Source organism: Leptosomus discolor, chromosome 8 (genome assembly GCF_034619465.1).
Source record: "Leptosomus discolor isolate bLepDis1 chromosome 8, bLepDis1.hap2, whole genome shotgun sequence".
Lineage (NCBI taxonomy): Eukaryota > Metazoa > Chordata > Aves > Leptosomiformes > Leptosomidae > Leptosomus > Leptosomus discolor.
This window is the reverse complement of record NC_141398.1, coordinates 37553171-37566986: the sequence shown is the minus strand read 5'-3', so window position 1 is coordinate 37566986 and position 13816 is coordinate 37553171. Positions and strand designations below refer to the sequence as shown.

The 13816-nt window shown below is 38.3% G+C and overlaps 1 protein-coding gene across 1 annotated transcript; it reads left to right on the top strand.

Moving 5' to 3' along the window:
- Positions 1-7711: 7711 nt before the first annotated feature.
- Positions 7712-13556, top strand: PRL (prolactin). Its single transcript, XM_009951486.2, has 5 exons — positions 7712-7739; positions 9224-9405; positions 9798-9905; positions 11291-11470; positions 13365-13556. The coding sequence occupies exons 1-5, from the start codon at positions 7712-7714 to the stop codon at positions 13554-13556; spliced, it is 690 nt and encodes a 229-aa protein (XP_009949788.1).
- The last annotated feature ends 260 nt before the right edge of the window (positions 13557-13816 follow it).

Sequence of the window (13816 nt, the reverse complement as noted above, 5' to 3'; positions counted from 1 at the left end):
CATGTATTTGACCTTTTAAGCAGCGGTTAGCAATGTTTGCTACCAAAAACTTTTCTTGACTATAGTTTTTTTCTATTTCTTTTTAAAAATGTTTACTTCAAACTCTTCAGCTGTTTTAATTTTTATTAACAATCACTTGTTTCTTCTTTGCTTAATAACTGGTTGTCCAATACAGCTACCCTTTGTAAGTATTTAAGGTATAAGAGAATCCTACCAGATACCCTGGTATAGCTGACAGTCTCTACACAGAAGATACCATGGGCCGTGCCTGCTGTATATATCTGTATGCATTTCCATGCATTTTTCACCTTGTAACATACATTTCTTTTTAATGGCACAGAATATATAGTCACAGAATAATTTCTGTCACATTTTTCCCCAAAGCAAATATTTAGCTTTAGGAAGGAGGTGAATGCATTTTACTAAAGCAATTCCACATGTCATCCAGAAATCTATGTCAATATTAATTTCTAGCCTGGATTTAATAAATATGACATGTTCAATTAAAATATCTACAAAATGTGGTAAATTGGAAAAATAGGTCTAATGAGATACTAAACAAGATTTGAGGTTCCAAATTTCCTATTGGTCAGGAGGTGCCCAAAATACATACATTTCATCCCTTCAGTACTTTTATTTATGTATTAGGTTCAGGGACAGCAACAAAAAAATTAAGGGAAGAAAATGCGTTAGGTTTTGGAATTGGTAAGAGAAACCCTTGACGCTGAATGCGTCCTTAAAGACAATTAAATAAAGGCCACATTGTTTCAGTATCACCTCTGTCCTACTATGAAATGGAGAGTTTTGAGCAGCAATATGCATTCCTCCTCTGATAAGTGCATAACTAAAAGTGAGATCCTCCCTAGGAAGCAAGAATGTCAGCAATGATCTCTGCCTGCTATTTAGCTTTCAGGTCTCCGTTCAGTCCTTATGTACATATCAGAAATTATATGACCAAAGAGTATTTCACATCAGGAGGAAAAAATGCACTTTTTCTAATGCACAGGACAAAATCTCCATTTGCCATTTTAGGATACTATCTGTTAGTAAAATCAAACACTGCATGCTAAAACAGAAACATATTTACCACAACCTTTGTTGTAATCTCTGTGCACACTTCAGTACTCTTTTCAGTGTATTTGTAATTTAAAAAAAAAAAAAATCCTTTTACTTTTCCAGACTCTAGTTCCACAAAGCACTTAAGGAAATATTTTTCCAGTGATGCATTTATCCATAGAATTAAAAATACGTAAATATTTAAACAAGGTTTCTATTTCTCCTTTTCCCCACTTGTTATCAGGAAAATTGCGGTCTTCTGATGGCAATTCTACTGTTTATTACCTTTTATTAAAAGTGTATTACACAAATACAATAATTAACACAATACCAATAATTACCCAGTCCACTACTAAGTTCCATTGTGGCATGTCTACTGTAAGTAAACTCTTGAAATTGATTCTACTTTATCCTGAAGAATGATCAGCTGAAATCAGGGTTTTATTGAGAATAACTTACTGATTATAGCAGGACATGGTCAGGGGAAATAATTCAGATATACTAGCAAATGTATGGGAAAATCAGCAAAAAACCATACAAAACATTTAAATCACTAGGTCTTCAGCCTTTGGAGTCATGATGTTCAATATGCCTCAGAATCAAGCATAACTTTTTCCTGTAATTAAGACAGAGCATTTTTAGAGTAGTGTCTTGGTTTGAAAAGACAGGTGTCTGTGGAGGAAGGCAGGAGCCTCCCTTGAAATGGAAAGTGCAACCCCCTTCCCTCCAAATTATTATAATTTTGAAATTAACGGGCCTTCAGGCAAAGATATGGGGAATAGGAATAACAGTTCTTTACTAACATATATATATAACACAAGGCAGGGAAAAACAAACAACCCACTGGTTTACACTGACAGAGTCAGAAATACAACCTGACACCCTGTTAGGGTGGCAGTAGCAGTCCGATAAGATGCTGGCTGCAGTCCTCCTGAAGTGATGGATGTAGTTCTGTTGAAGCAGCGATCAGGTAAAAGAGTCTGGTCTTCCTCCGAAGGTCCAGTGGTAGGTAGGTAGCTCTTGTCCTCTGGAACTCCAGTGGGGGGAAAAGCTCCTCTGGGAATCCAGTGGAAGAAAGGCTGCTAGGGTGTTCAAAATCTCCGTTTTTATTTGGCATGGACTGCTTGGCTCCTTCCCCCCCCTCCCCGGGCGGAGCATCTCACAATGGGATGGGGAGTCGTGAGGCAGTTCCTTGATGGGCCATTAACAGGAGATAGCCCAGGAGCGAGTCATCGATGGGTCAGGCGATAAGGCATTGTTGTGCCCAGTAACAGGAGATAGTCCAGAGAGGGGAGGCAGGGAGCACCACCCCACCTGGTCTCAACAGCTCCTGAAGATGGTAATAGAATATATTTTTTTTTTCTTTTGGCACATTTTACACTGTAACCCAGGACAAGTAGTAACTGTGTCTTATAGGTCAAAGTGTACAAATACTTCCATGCTTGTAATAAGTCTCCATTCAGACTGGACTGTAACTTACAGCTTTCCAAATCAGGCTGACTATGGCCTGGTGTGTAGTTTCACCATCCCACCAGTAGAATAAGACTCAAACTGGATAGACAGAAGAAGCTGTCACAACTGCTCAGATCCTCAATGCTCCCAGGAATCTATTCTAAACATTTTTTTGGAGGGTAGAGATTCCCCTTACTGGTCTTTACTTTTAAAATCACTAGTTTTCAAGCTCTGAAAAAGGAAAACTGGATTTAAGGTATAGGATGAATAATATTGCAGCTGCATGACATGAAATGCTGAACCACCACAGGCTAACTCTATCACTTCACATTTATACAAAAAGTTTTGAAGGATATCTTTGTCCTAGCAGATGTCAGGTCATTATCATCTGGTCTCCACCAGTCAGATAAATCTGGTATCAAGTATCAAGCCAGGCTAAGTACCATAACGTAGTCTCTCGATAATTCAGCTGAAGTGCGATCATGCAGTTATGTGTGATCCAGATCAAATTTATACTGCCAGATTATTTGATAATACACAGATACAGCATTAGTGAACACAGAGCCACAGGCTTCAAGCAACTTCAGGACAAATACATACCAGCTAGATTTTACTCCATTCTTTGAAAATTACCTGTGTTTTTTTGCTGTTGTTAGCTGGAATTCTACTTGAGATTAACACTTAATATTTCATGGTGCACTTGGGCATATGTCATTTTAGTGGAAATGTTGGCAAATGATTTTTGAAACACATTCTGCCATTTAATTTTTATGTCTGCTTCTGAAATTCTATGAAACCACACCGGTAGTTAAAATTAACTTAAAAGTTAACTGAAAATCTCCCAGAGATTTCCATCTTTTTTTTTTCTCCATATGGAATTATTTTCCCTTATGTTCTTATCTATTTTTTTACCAGCCTTCATGCAGAGATCAGACTAAGAAAGTACTCAATCCCTATTTTGCTGGTTTTGCTGAGACAAACATTTGGAGAGAATGCTTTTTAAATTCTCCCATTCCCTGTATGAAGAAGATGGAGAGGAAGAGCCCTTTTTTACAGAATCCTAGAAAATAACTTGAACTGTGCACAAAAGTTTCATGGACACTATAGGGAGTAATCAGAAAAGACAAAATATTTGTCATTTGAAATTATCTAGATTGAAAAAATATTCTGTTTATGTTTCTTCTCAAAAAGTATTTGCCACATATTTGAGAAGCTAAAGTGGTTTGAGGATTTGGTTTTGATCCAAATTAAATAGTTTTGTACCTTTCCAAAGACAAACATTAAATGAAGTTGACTGGATAACTTTGTAAACTATCCTATAAAAGGAAATCAAGAGCAACTACATTTTCGGTATTATGACTCCAACTTACATATGCAAAACAAAAACACATAAAATCTTTTGTTTCATTGTGTATCGGAAGAGTCAGACAATCACATCATGTATAGGAATATTTTTCTGCACATTCAGTTCTGCATGCTCAATCATCTGCATACATAACTTGGGGATCATTTTTTAAAAGCATAGCCAAAAATCTGGCATTTCAAACTTCTGCATTAACCAATCTGTTATTAAATACAGATACTTCCAGGTAAATAAAAGATGAAGTGATATTACCCAGTCTTCGATTCACTCACTTAAAATAAGTATTCTGCAAAGAAGTATTCTATTAGAAAGGATTTTTCATTCCTCTGTGGTAGCTATCAATCAGACACACACTTTCCCTATCTCAAAAACTTTAAAATAAAATGGAATAGGAATATTTAATCTTCCAGTACTGATCAATAGTTTTTAATCAAAATATGACAGCCTAACTCATGGTCTGCAACTTGATATGAGGTGGAAAGATAAGATTATTGAGGAACAAGCAATAAATGTTGTTATCTGTAATATCGGTATGTCCCATGCAATGTTTATGAAGCATGAGTAATGAGCTAAAAGCTATATAATAAAGTCTGCATATAGTAAGCCCTTCTTTTGGCATGTTGTTTACACTGGGTGGTAACAATTGACTAATTTTACTTCCAGAAAAGCTCTTGAAGATAAAATGAATGCAGCAATTTTAAAAAAAAATATTAATTCTGTTAAATTCCTAAGGCAAAAGGGAAAGACAAAAGGAGATGAAAACATACTGCTAATCACAGCTATGCTTTGTAGTTCCTCAAGTTGATCCAAGAGCTTTCCCCTCAGTACTGATGACTCTCTAGCTATTTACAGTGCTGTCTAAAGGTACTGTCAGAGTTAGCAGGCTACTAGGGGCTGGGATCAGCTTCCTTCTCCAAGGTTCAGGGAACAGTCAGAGAGGATGTGATGATGCCAAGTTCCATATCACTTCTTTGGAGGATATAAACCCAGGCCACTTTCAAATGGCAGAGGGGAGCATTTCCAGTTACTTTCAAGTTTTTTTCAACTTTTACATAGAACCCAATTCCTAATTTATAAAAGAAAATTAATATTTGGACCTATTTATTTCTAGTTATCATAACTTTTCCTCTCCTTTCTCTTCTTTCACCTTTGTTTGCTTTTTGGTACTAGTAAGAAACAATGGTCTTCAGTTACAGTGCAGGCTGGGAATCAGAATTTTTGGGGGTGTTTGCCAAAGGCTTCCTGTGCAGCCACAAATGAACATCTGAACCTCTACATCATTCTCAAACCTGATAGAAAAACTTTATATTTATCTGCTTTACAGAGAGTTTCTTCTCTCCTTCTGCCTATGATTCTTAATTGTTGACAATTTTAATCCATTCATGTTTGTAAAGTATTGGAGGATTTCAGGATGAAAGATGCAAGAGAAAAGCAAAGTATATAATTTTGTGGTAGAATGCTTCAATTAAATTATCACGCAATGGATTAAAATAAACCATTCTTTTTCTATGATCTGTGTTTAAGGTGCTTGTCTACCCTTATACAGCAAGAGACAGATTCTTCTCAAAGGTAAGTCATATGAGGATCCTGACTTTAGCTGATGCTGTCAGGCCTGAGAGGAGCTTCCCTCTCCAATAATGGTAAAGGGAGCCTAAGGAGTTTACCTGCTGCCTTTGTGAATATCTTCCTTTGTTATCTATTCTCGAATATTAATTAACTGTGTGTCTTATCTTGGCATCAGTACCTACCCTTCAGAATGCCAAGAAAAGCAGACTAGTAAATGAAAGAGCAAATGGTGGGATGAGAAGTGCTCATTCCTTTTATTCACAGGGCTCTTCTAATGTTATAAAATACCAGGATTTTTAAAGATTACCTGTAATCTTGTTGGGGAAGATTTTCAAATGGAGCCGAATTAAATCAAGATCATAAGCCGTGGTTTACAAGGCTGTGGTTTATAAGACAGCTGTTTTTTTCTACAACCCACTCTCAAGTTTTGGCTGTGGCCCTGTTGCAATTTTACTGCCTTCATCAGATATTGCTACTTTTCCCTGTTGCAGTCAACAACTGCTTCATTTACTCAGCAGGGCCTCAATTTCCAAACAAGATCCAGCCTTTATGCAGCACAAACTGTTCTACCAATCATCCTAGAACTTAGCAGATGTAGACCACTTGCTATCAGTTCTGATTTATTGCTGAAGCAGCTCTTTTTATTGCTTCCCAAGGGATGCCTTCCACAGTTTACCCCTAAACAGTCTACCTTTCTTCTCGCTTGTTTATCATTTCTTCAAGAATCATGTCCATAGTTATGAAATAACGAAGGATTCAGGGTTACATACATACCTGTTCCACAATTACGGAACAAGTTGTCTAAAGGCAAGAAAAATCATTAATACTGTATATTGTTTTCATTATAATAATCTATTTTGTAAAGTCTTTTACAAATAGACGAGAGATTATGCATTTGCTAACATATTCATACAGATGAGACTCACACAACAAGAAAACAGGGCTAACCTGCTGAGGCTAGTTTGTAGATTACCACAGACACGTCAGAGAGGGAAACAAATCCCACTGATTACGACAGCATATGTTTTGCATATGGTGGAAATGCACATCTTTTATGCAGAGAGTTTTCAAGTATAGAAAACAACCTCACGGTTTTGTAGAGGTTTGGTTTTTTTCTAAATAATGCTGACTTATTCATGAAACATTTGTGATTAAACAGTAAACATATAACTTCTTCCTCTTTGATTGTTGCACATCATTACTCTTCTAACATAAAAGCTGCCCCCATTTCATAGAATCATAAAACCACAGAACAGTTTGGGTTGGAAGGGACCTTAAAGACCACCTAGTACCAACCCCCCTGCCATGGGCAGGGACACCTCCCACTAGACCAGGTTGCTCCAAGCCCCATCCAGCCTGGCCTTGAACACTGCCAGGGAGGGGGCAGCCACAGTTTCTCTGGGCAACCTGTGCCAGTGTCTCACCACCCTCCCACTGAAGAATTTATTCCCAATATTTAATCTAAATTTGCCCTCCTTCAGTTTGAAAACATTACCCCCTGTCCTATCACTACACTCCCTGATCAAGAGTCCCTCCCCACCTTTCCTGTGTCCTCCTTTAAGTACTGGAAGGCCGCTAGAAGGTCTCCCCTGGGCCTTCTCTTCTCCAGGCTGAACAGCCCCAGCTCTCGCATGATGTTTGTGCTGTGTAATATTTTTTTTAACTGCATGGAGCTATATACCCAGAATGTAATATCTATAATTTTAGTGATAGTGACCTGCCTTTCCAGAAGCCTCCACTTCCTTTCTCTGGATAAATTTCAGTGCTATTTCTCTCACTGAGGACATTGTAAAATACTGTTTACTTCCCACAAATAGCCAGAATTTTAACATAAGCAAGCTTGAATGGCTGAAGAAACAAGGAAGGATGTGAAGACAGTTGTGGAGAGGGGGAACAGCAGGCTAGAAACATTGAGAATACCTGTCTCAGAATTGACAGCTGGAGCTTTCTAGGATCGATGGCATTTGCACTTCATTCAGGGCAAGAGTTTGGCACTCTCTTCATCCAACCATACTTAGAACCCCACAGCTGAACTTGTTAATGAAATTCCCTCTCACAGTTAAAAATAAAATTAAAAAAAATCAAAAAATACTGAATATGAATGTGGAAGAAAGGCAATTTGATGTTTGTAATTATGGAGGTAAACTCCACGACCTGCTGAATGTATGCAAAATGGACCCTGGATGGTGTATATAAATGTGTCATGTGCAGAGGATGAGAGCAAGTATTGAGACTTCTTTCTGATAAAGCAAGTCATCATACAGGATCCCTACCATGAGCAACAAGGGAGCTTCACTGAAAGGTAAGACTTTCGCCATTCACTTGCTCTTAACTTTTATATTTCTTTCAATTTAGATTGAATTTGGAAATGAAATGTAACAGCTCTAGAAGCTGAGGTCTTCCAGCCACCTACTCTTCCAGTAATGGTGAAACTTGCCTCCATCTCAAATGTTTAGCGTCCAAAGCTTGGAATTAGAAGGCAGCTTGATCCTTTTTTTAATAGTCATTTGTCTCTTAAGACTACTTTGCATTGTATAGTGCTACAGAAAATTGGTTAGAGGAATGTGACACCTGCACATGAAAGACTGGATCCAGACTGCTTTGGTACACCACTCAGAAGGCAACAACTAAAAGTCATTATCCTCAAGTATAGAGATGGTGCATTAATTTTGAAGTGAGTGTTTTCATAACCAGCTTTCTAAGTCAACAGGTCTCAGGTTTTCTTATTCATAGAATTATTCCCCAGAGTACTTTCCTAACTGCAGCATGCGGCGTGTACCTTGTTCATGGTGGAGGAGTAAGGCTTACTTCAATATTGTGTAAATGCACTTTTCTTGAATTTAGAGCTAGGAAGAAACTTATCACATGACAGTATTAGAGACAGCTCTGCTGATTTCTGGAGTACACTTTAATTTAGCATTTAAAATAGGTCTAGGGAACCAAAACAGGTAGCAGGCCAATTTCCAGAACTGAAGCTCCCCGAGAACAGAAAAGTGTTCTCTGAATAAGTAAGTTCATTTACCAAATATTTGCTTTTAATTTTTTCTGTTGTTTTTCTGTGCAAATTTTATTTCACTGAATAGAAAACTTGACTCTATTAAGTTAATATTAAAAGTTTTAAACAGATGAGGTTTTGTGTTTTAAACAATGAGAAGTCCTCTATATCCATTTCAGAAGCTCAGGAGAAAAAACAAAAGTTCTCTCTGATTTCTTAGCAGTAGGCAATTTAGGGTTAAACTCTGAACTGCAAAGCAGCACAGCTGCCTGAAATCTTCTGAAGGAACTCCCACGACAATCAAAACCTTAAGCAAGTGACCTAACCACCCTCCCACAAAATTAATTTAAACTCCAAATGTTTGCAAAGAAAAGGACCTGTGGGAGGAGGAGGAGAAAAAAAAAAAAAAAAAAAGACCAATCTATTTTCCAAACTTATATATCTGTGCAAATATAATTATGTATCTGTATTTACACTGTGAAGAAGTTTGGTTGTTTTTCTTCCGTTTATCGCTGTGTAATAAAGTCAGGAATACAGTGTACACTGCAACACGGGTTACCTTGTCTCCTCGAACTGTGTAGCAGGATCTGTTACACAGTCAGGATGACAGAGGTGAAAAAAGATAACAGAATTACAGTGCTCCCCCCTCCATAGATTTTCAGCAGCCAGTACAGAGTTTTGGCTGTGTGATGGCAGAGCCAAAATCACTCAGCATCTGGCTCTGACAGCTGCTTCTAAATGCACATACAAATCAACGTGATTTCATTTTGGTCTGTTTTAAACCTGAACAGGTTTGTTACTGGTGGCCCTTCTGGTGTCCAACATGCTCCTGACAAAGGAAGGAGTAACGTCCTTGCCGATCTGCCCCAATGGATCTGTAAATTGCCAAGTTTCTCTTGCAGAACTTTTTGACCGCGCAGTTAAACTTTCACACTACATCCACTTCCTCTCTTCAGAAATATTCAATGAATTCGTAAGTACTCTGCCTTTTCTTCAGAGCGAGAAAATACAAAAAATGCAACTTAACGCTCTTTAAACACAAACACACGTTATCATGTGAAGTCCTTCAATAAGTAAACAAGTATGGCTGCCACACAGTGATAGTCCCAATGGAGACCAAATCTGTGTATAGTGCTGACCACTGCTAAGATCCCCAACATTTCTATTAAAAGATACCATTTTCCCATCATTCTTTATCTGTGGGACAAGTTTGTGTTTGCTGGGTGCCAGTTTCTCTCTAAAGACTCACCATAAACTTCTGACCTTTACAGCATAAAAGCAGTGGAACAACAATTAGTTAATACAGCGGTTGAACTGAAGCTCTCCTTACTTGTTTCAATAATGCCTGTCCTTGCTGATCTGCAGGATGAACGCTATGCTCAGGGCCGGGGTTTTATTACAAAAGCTGTCAATGGCTGCCACACTTCCTCCTTAACCACTCCTGAAGATAAGGAGCAAGCTCAGCAGATTCATGTAAGTCCCATTTCTAATGTCATTCAGTATGGGAGGGGGGAAGAGGGAGGGTTAGGGAATAGAGAGGCAGCAGACAGAGAGGGGGAAATCAGCTCGATTGGAATAAAAAAGCCAGGAGGAGGAAAGCACGAAAAACACAAGAAAAGTTGAATTAACATTTGCTGATACTAAGTTATAGACTATACAGAATATATAAGTATCAGCAACTTTCAACTCCCTTTTGTTTTCCTGTATGTTACATTCAGTCATTGCAGTTTATTTCCAATTACAGTACAACCTCACGCAGCAATGCCAGTTACGAGGTTTGTATAGTACTGAGAACACTACAACCTTTGAACATTATCTTAAAACACCTTATAGACAATTATTACATTAACAAACATAAAAATACATTGGCTGTGTAGGCAGAGGTAAATAGTTTCCCAGTAACTGAAAACACCGACATTACTAAACAAATGTTAAATAGATATTCTTGCTGTTACCAGGAGGCAAAAGTGGTTACATCATCATCCAAGTACAAAGCCTCTAGTGCGAAATATTGCAAAATACGTGTAAAGAGAAACATGCTACATATGTCGATTTAGTAATTATAAACTTAAGGGAAGATGAAGATAGTCTTGTTCAGCCTGTGTTCACAGATATCATTTGAATTTGAACCCTGGAGAAAAAAACACAAGCATAGGTGTATGAATGGGGGTGTGCCAGGGAGAAATCTTTATCAGTTTCATGGTGGTGATATCCCTGCAATCCCAGTATTGCTATCTTCTCAGCATGTCCACTCAGAAATTCTACTTGGAACAATAGAATTCACAGCCCTGGGTACATAACAAGTCTGATTGTGTTCAGATCTAGGGCATCTAGCAAAGAAGAAATGGTTGAATACTACCATAACCATAAGCCTTATGAATTTTTATTGCTCACAAGAAAGGACAAATTTTAAAACCAGAGAGCTGGAAGCACCATTGTTCAAAGGCAATAAAAGCTGTTTACCATAATGTGCACCTTCCATTCACTACTAAACTTTAAAAAATAAATCATGGGATTTCAAAATGTTCATCAAAAAATCAGATAAGGAGTTCTGCTTTTTTCACAGAGATGAAACACAGTAGTGCTTGCTAGTTTTTAAGTGGAGAGGGCTTAATGGTCTTTTCCATTACAATACTGTGCTTGTGCTACTATGGTAAAATATGATGACAACAACGACAAACTTCAAAAATGGAATTGCACAGAGATACCTAAGACAGGGCTATAGGGCACATTTGGTGGTAGGTCCTGGAGTAAGTTCCCAAATCACTACATCCAAGGACATTGCTCTACGTGCCTCCTAATGCTGCCAGCACTTAACCTTCGTATTTTAACTGCCTTTTCTTACTGTGGGTGAGCAGCATGAAGACCTACTGAATTTAGTACTGGGAGTGCTGCGCTCCTGGAATGATCCCCTGATCCATCTGGCCTCTGAAGTACAAAGAATCAAGGAAGCTCCAGAAACTATCCTCTGGAAGGCTGTAGAGATTGAAGAACAAAACAAGCGGCTTCTAGAAGGAATGGAGAAAATAGTTGGGCGGGTAAGTATTAGGTCCTTAACACCCTTCCAGCCTGCTGCTGTAAAGAAAACACACAGTGGTAGGCCCTCCCTACCTGGAACAGGAAAGGGAACAGCAGATATGAAGGAAAAAAAGGGAGCCAAGATAGCTGAACCTGAGAACTTTTCAGCTTTCTTTTATTCTGATGTCTTGCAATTTCTAAAGAGACAACGTGATGCGACTGGCATAGCATAATCCAGCATACTCCCAGTCCTGCTTCAAGGGAAGGTGTAATCATCAGGACTGGTAATCGTCACTCTACCTTTGAGTATTTTGAATTTGCAATCCTGATTTTTGACGGATGCATTTGTGGTTTTTCACACGCACGTATTTATATGTGTGTTTTAGCATGTTTGTACACATCTGTATACATATAGGTATTGTGTATAGTTTTCAGAAACAGATAACATGTTTAAAACTGTTCTAGAAGTCTGTGTGGTTGCCAAGATGTAGCATACAGCAAAGTAATCATGGTATCTTTCATTTCTTTTTTCGGATCATAGTGGTTCCTCAGAACTCTGGCTCTGACTTGGTTCTCCCTATACTTGTAAGGTTAGACAAGGCTGTTGTCTGACAAAACATATACTTGAATAGCCCTTGTTATCAGTAATTGATTGAAAGCTTTCCTGAATAAAATCAGCTCTAGCTTGTTTATTTTTAAAGGGGCCTCTGTTAGTCCCTGAACATATCATTCTGTCAGTGAGCTACATGTTAACCAGAGGTTCTGACTACACTGGCTTTTGCTTAGGCTCTGAACAGTTGAACAGTGTTAAGAATGCCACCATCACTGTATCCACTACTTTTCACTGGATCTTTCCACATGGTCTCTCTCTCTTTCAGTTAGGTGTCTCTTTACTCAGAAACTTTAACCCATCCAGGCCACAAACACATTTATCAGTGTAATCAAATACATCTCTAGCCCATATCCACATGTAAAAAGGGTGCAGGCGAGGATCCAAGATAACAGTAGAAATCAAGTGCTGCTACAGTTACCCTGTCACCACCTTCTCATTCACCTTATTTACAGAAGGAGGTTGAAGACAGGACTGGCAAACTCATTAGGTCAAACGAAGTTTTGAGTGATAGCAGGCCTATCTTTTTTTTTGCCTGTTGCTTAAACTGATAGAGGCTCCACAGATGGTCTCCTATGTGCTTTTACAAGCACAACTGTTGGGAAATAAGGAAGATGCACAAGCACCAATAGGCACAGACTTCCTGTGATAAAAGAAAATTAATGATTGCCTCTTTCAAACAAGACCAATCTTCACCCCAGATACTAACTCACTACATGAGTTCCTACACGCAGCTTTCTAACGTTAGAGGTCACTGTATCACTCAGCATTTTTTTTTAATGGAATCTGAGGTACAGTACATCTGAAGATGTACTATTGAGAGTTTTGTATGGTAAGATTTTCTTAAAGCTGCCTGTATCAGAGAGATCACCTAAGAGATGGGCCAAGACAAAGCTGGAGAGACGCACAAAGAACTTCTAGGAACAAGTGCTAAAAAGATTTCAAGGTGGAAGAAACCAAAAAGAGATGTCACTGATGAGTCCATGCATGAAGGAAGGTTTGATTTCTCTGCAAAGTTGGATTCCACTGGACATTGGTTAACACACTAGTTCTCTTAAAACACTACTGACACAGTTAAGCTTTTTACATATTTTAGGGAAATAAACTGAAAAATCTGACAAATTCATTCAAAAGCTGAATGAAGATACAGAACTTTATACAGAATAGTGGGAACCATAACAGAAAATGCTTGACAAGCCATACACTAGCAACTAGCATTCCTCAAGGCCAGTATTTAAAATGCTCTGTTCTATATCCATTCAGATTCACTATCATTTACTACAGTTATCATTTTGTGTGTTTAGGTTCATCCTGGTGAGATCGGAAATGAAGTTTACTCTCAGTGGGAAGGCCTTCCATCCCTACAGCTTGCTGATGAGGACTCCAGACTCTTTGCTTTTTACAATCTGCTGCATTGCCTCCGCCGAGATTCTCACAAAATTGACAACTATCTCAAGCTTCTGAAGTGCCGCCTGATCCACGATAGCAATTGTTAAGTAGTCATGGGCCTAATCACTCACTGAAATCATTCATCATGGTGTGCTTGTTGCTTTGCCACTTTGCATTGCAAACTTCATGAAAAATCACACTGTACAGTATCAGGGTCATCAGTAACTTTCAGGCATGTTTGTGTGAATTCTGGCTGCAACTACTAGCACCATTTACATTGGTGTTTTAAAATGTTACAAACTACTTGTATGACAAGAATACATTTTTCTGTCTAATCTCACTTAGTAGCATTTCAGTGATAACCAGA

Coding starts and splice junctions, on each gene's coding strand:
- PRL (XM_009951486.2), top strand. CDS start 7,712: ATGAGCAACAAGGGAGCTTCACTGAAAG. Junction 7,740..9,223: donor CAAGGGAGCTTCACTGAAAG/GTAAGACTTTCG, acceptor AAACCTGAACAG/GTTTGTTACTGGTGGCCCTT. Junction 11,471..13,364: donor TGGAGAAAATAGTTGGGCGG/GTAAGTATTAGG, acceptor TTGTGTGTTTAG/GTTCATCCTGGTGAGATCGG.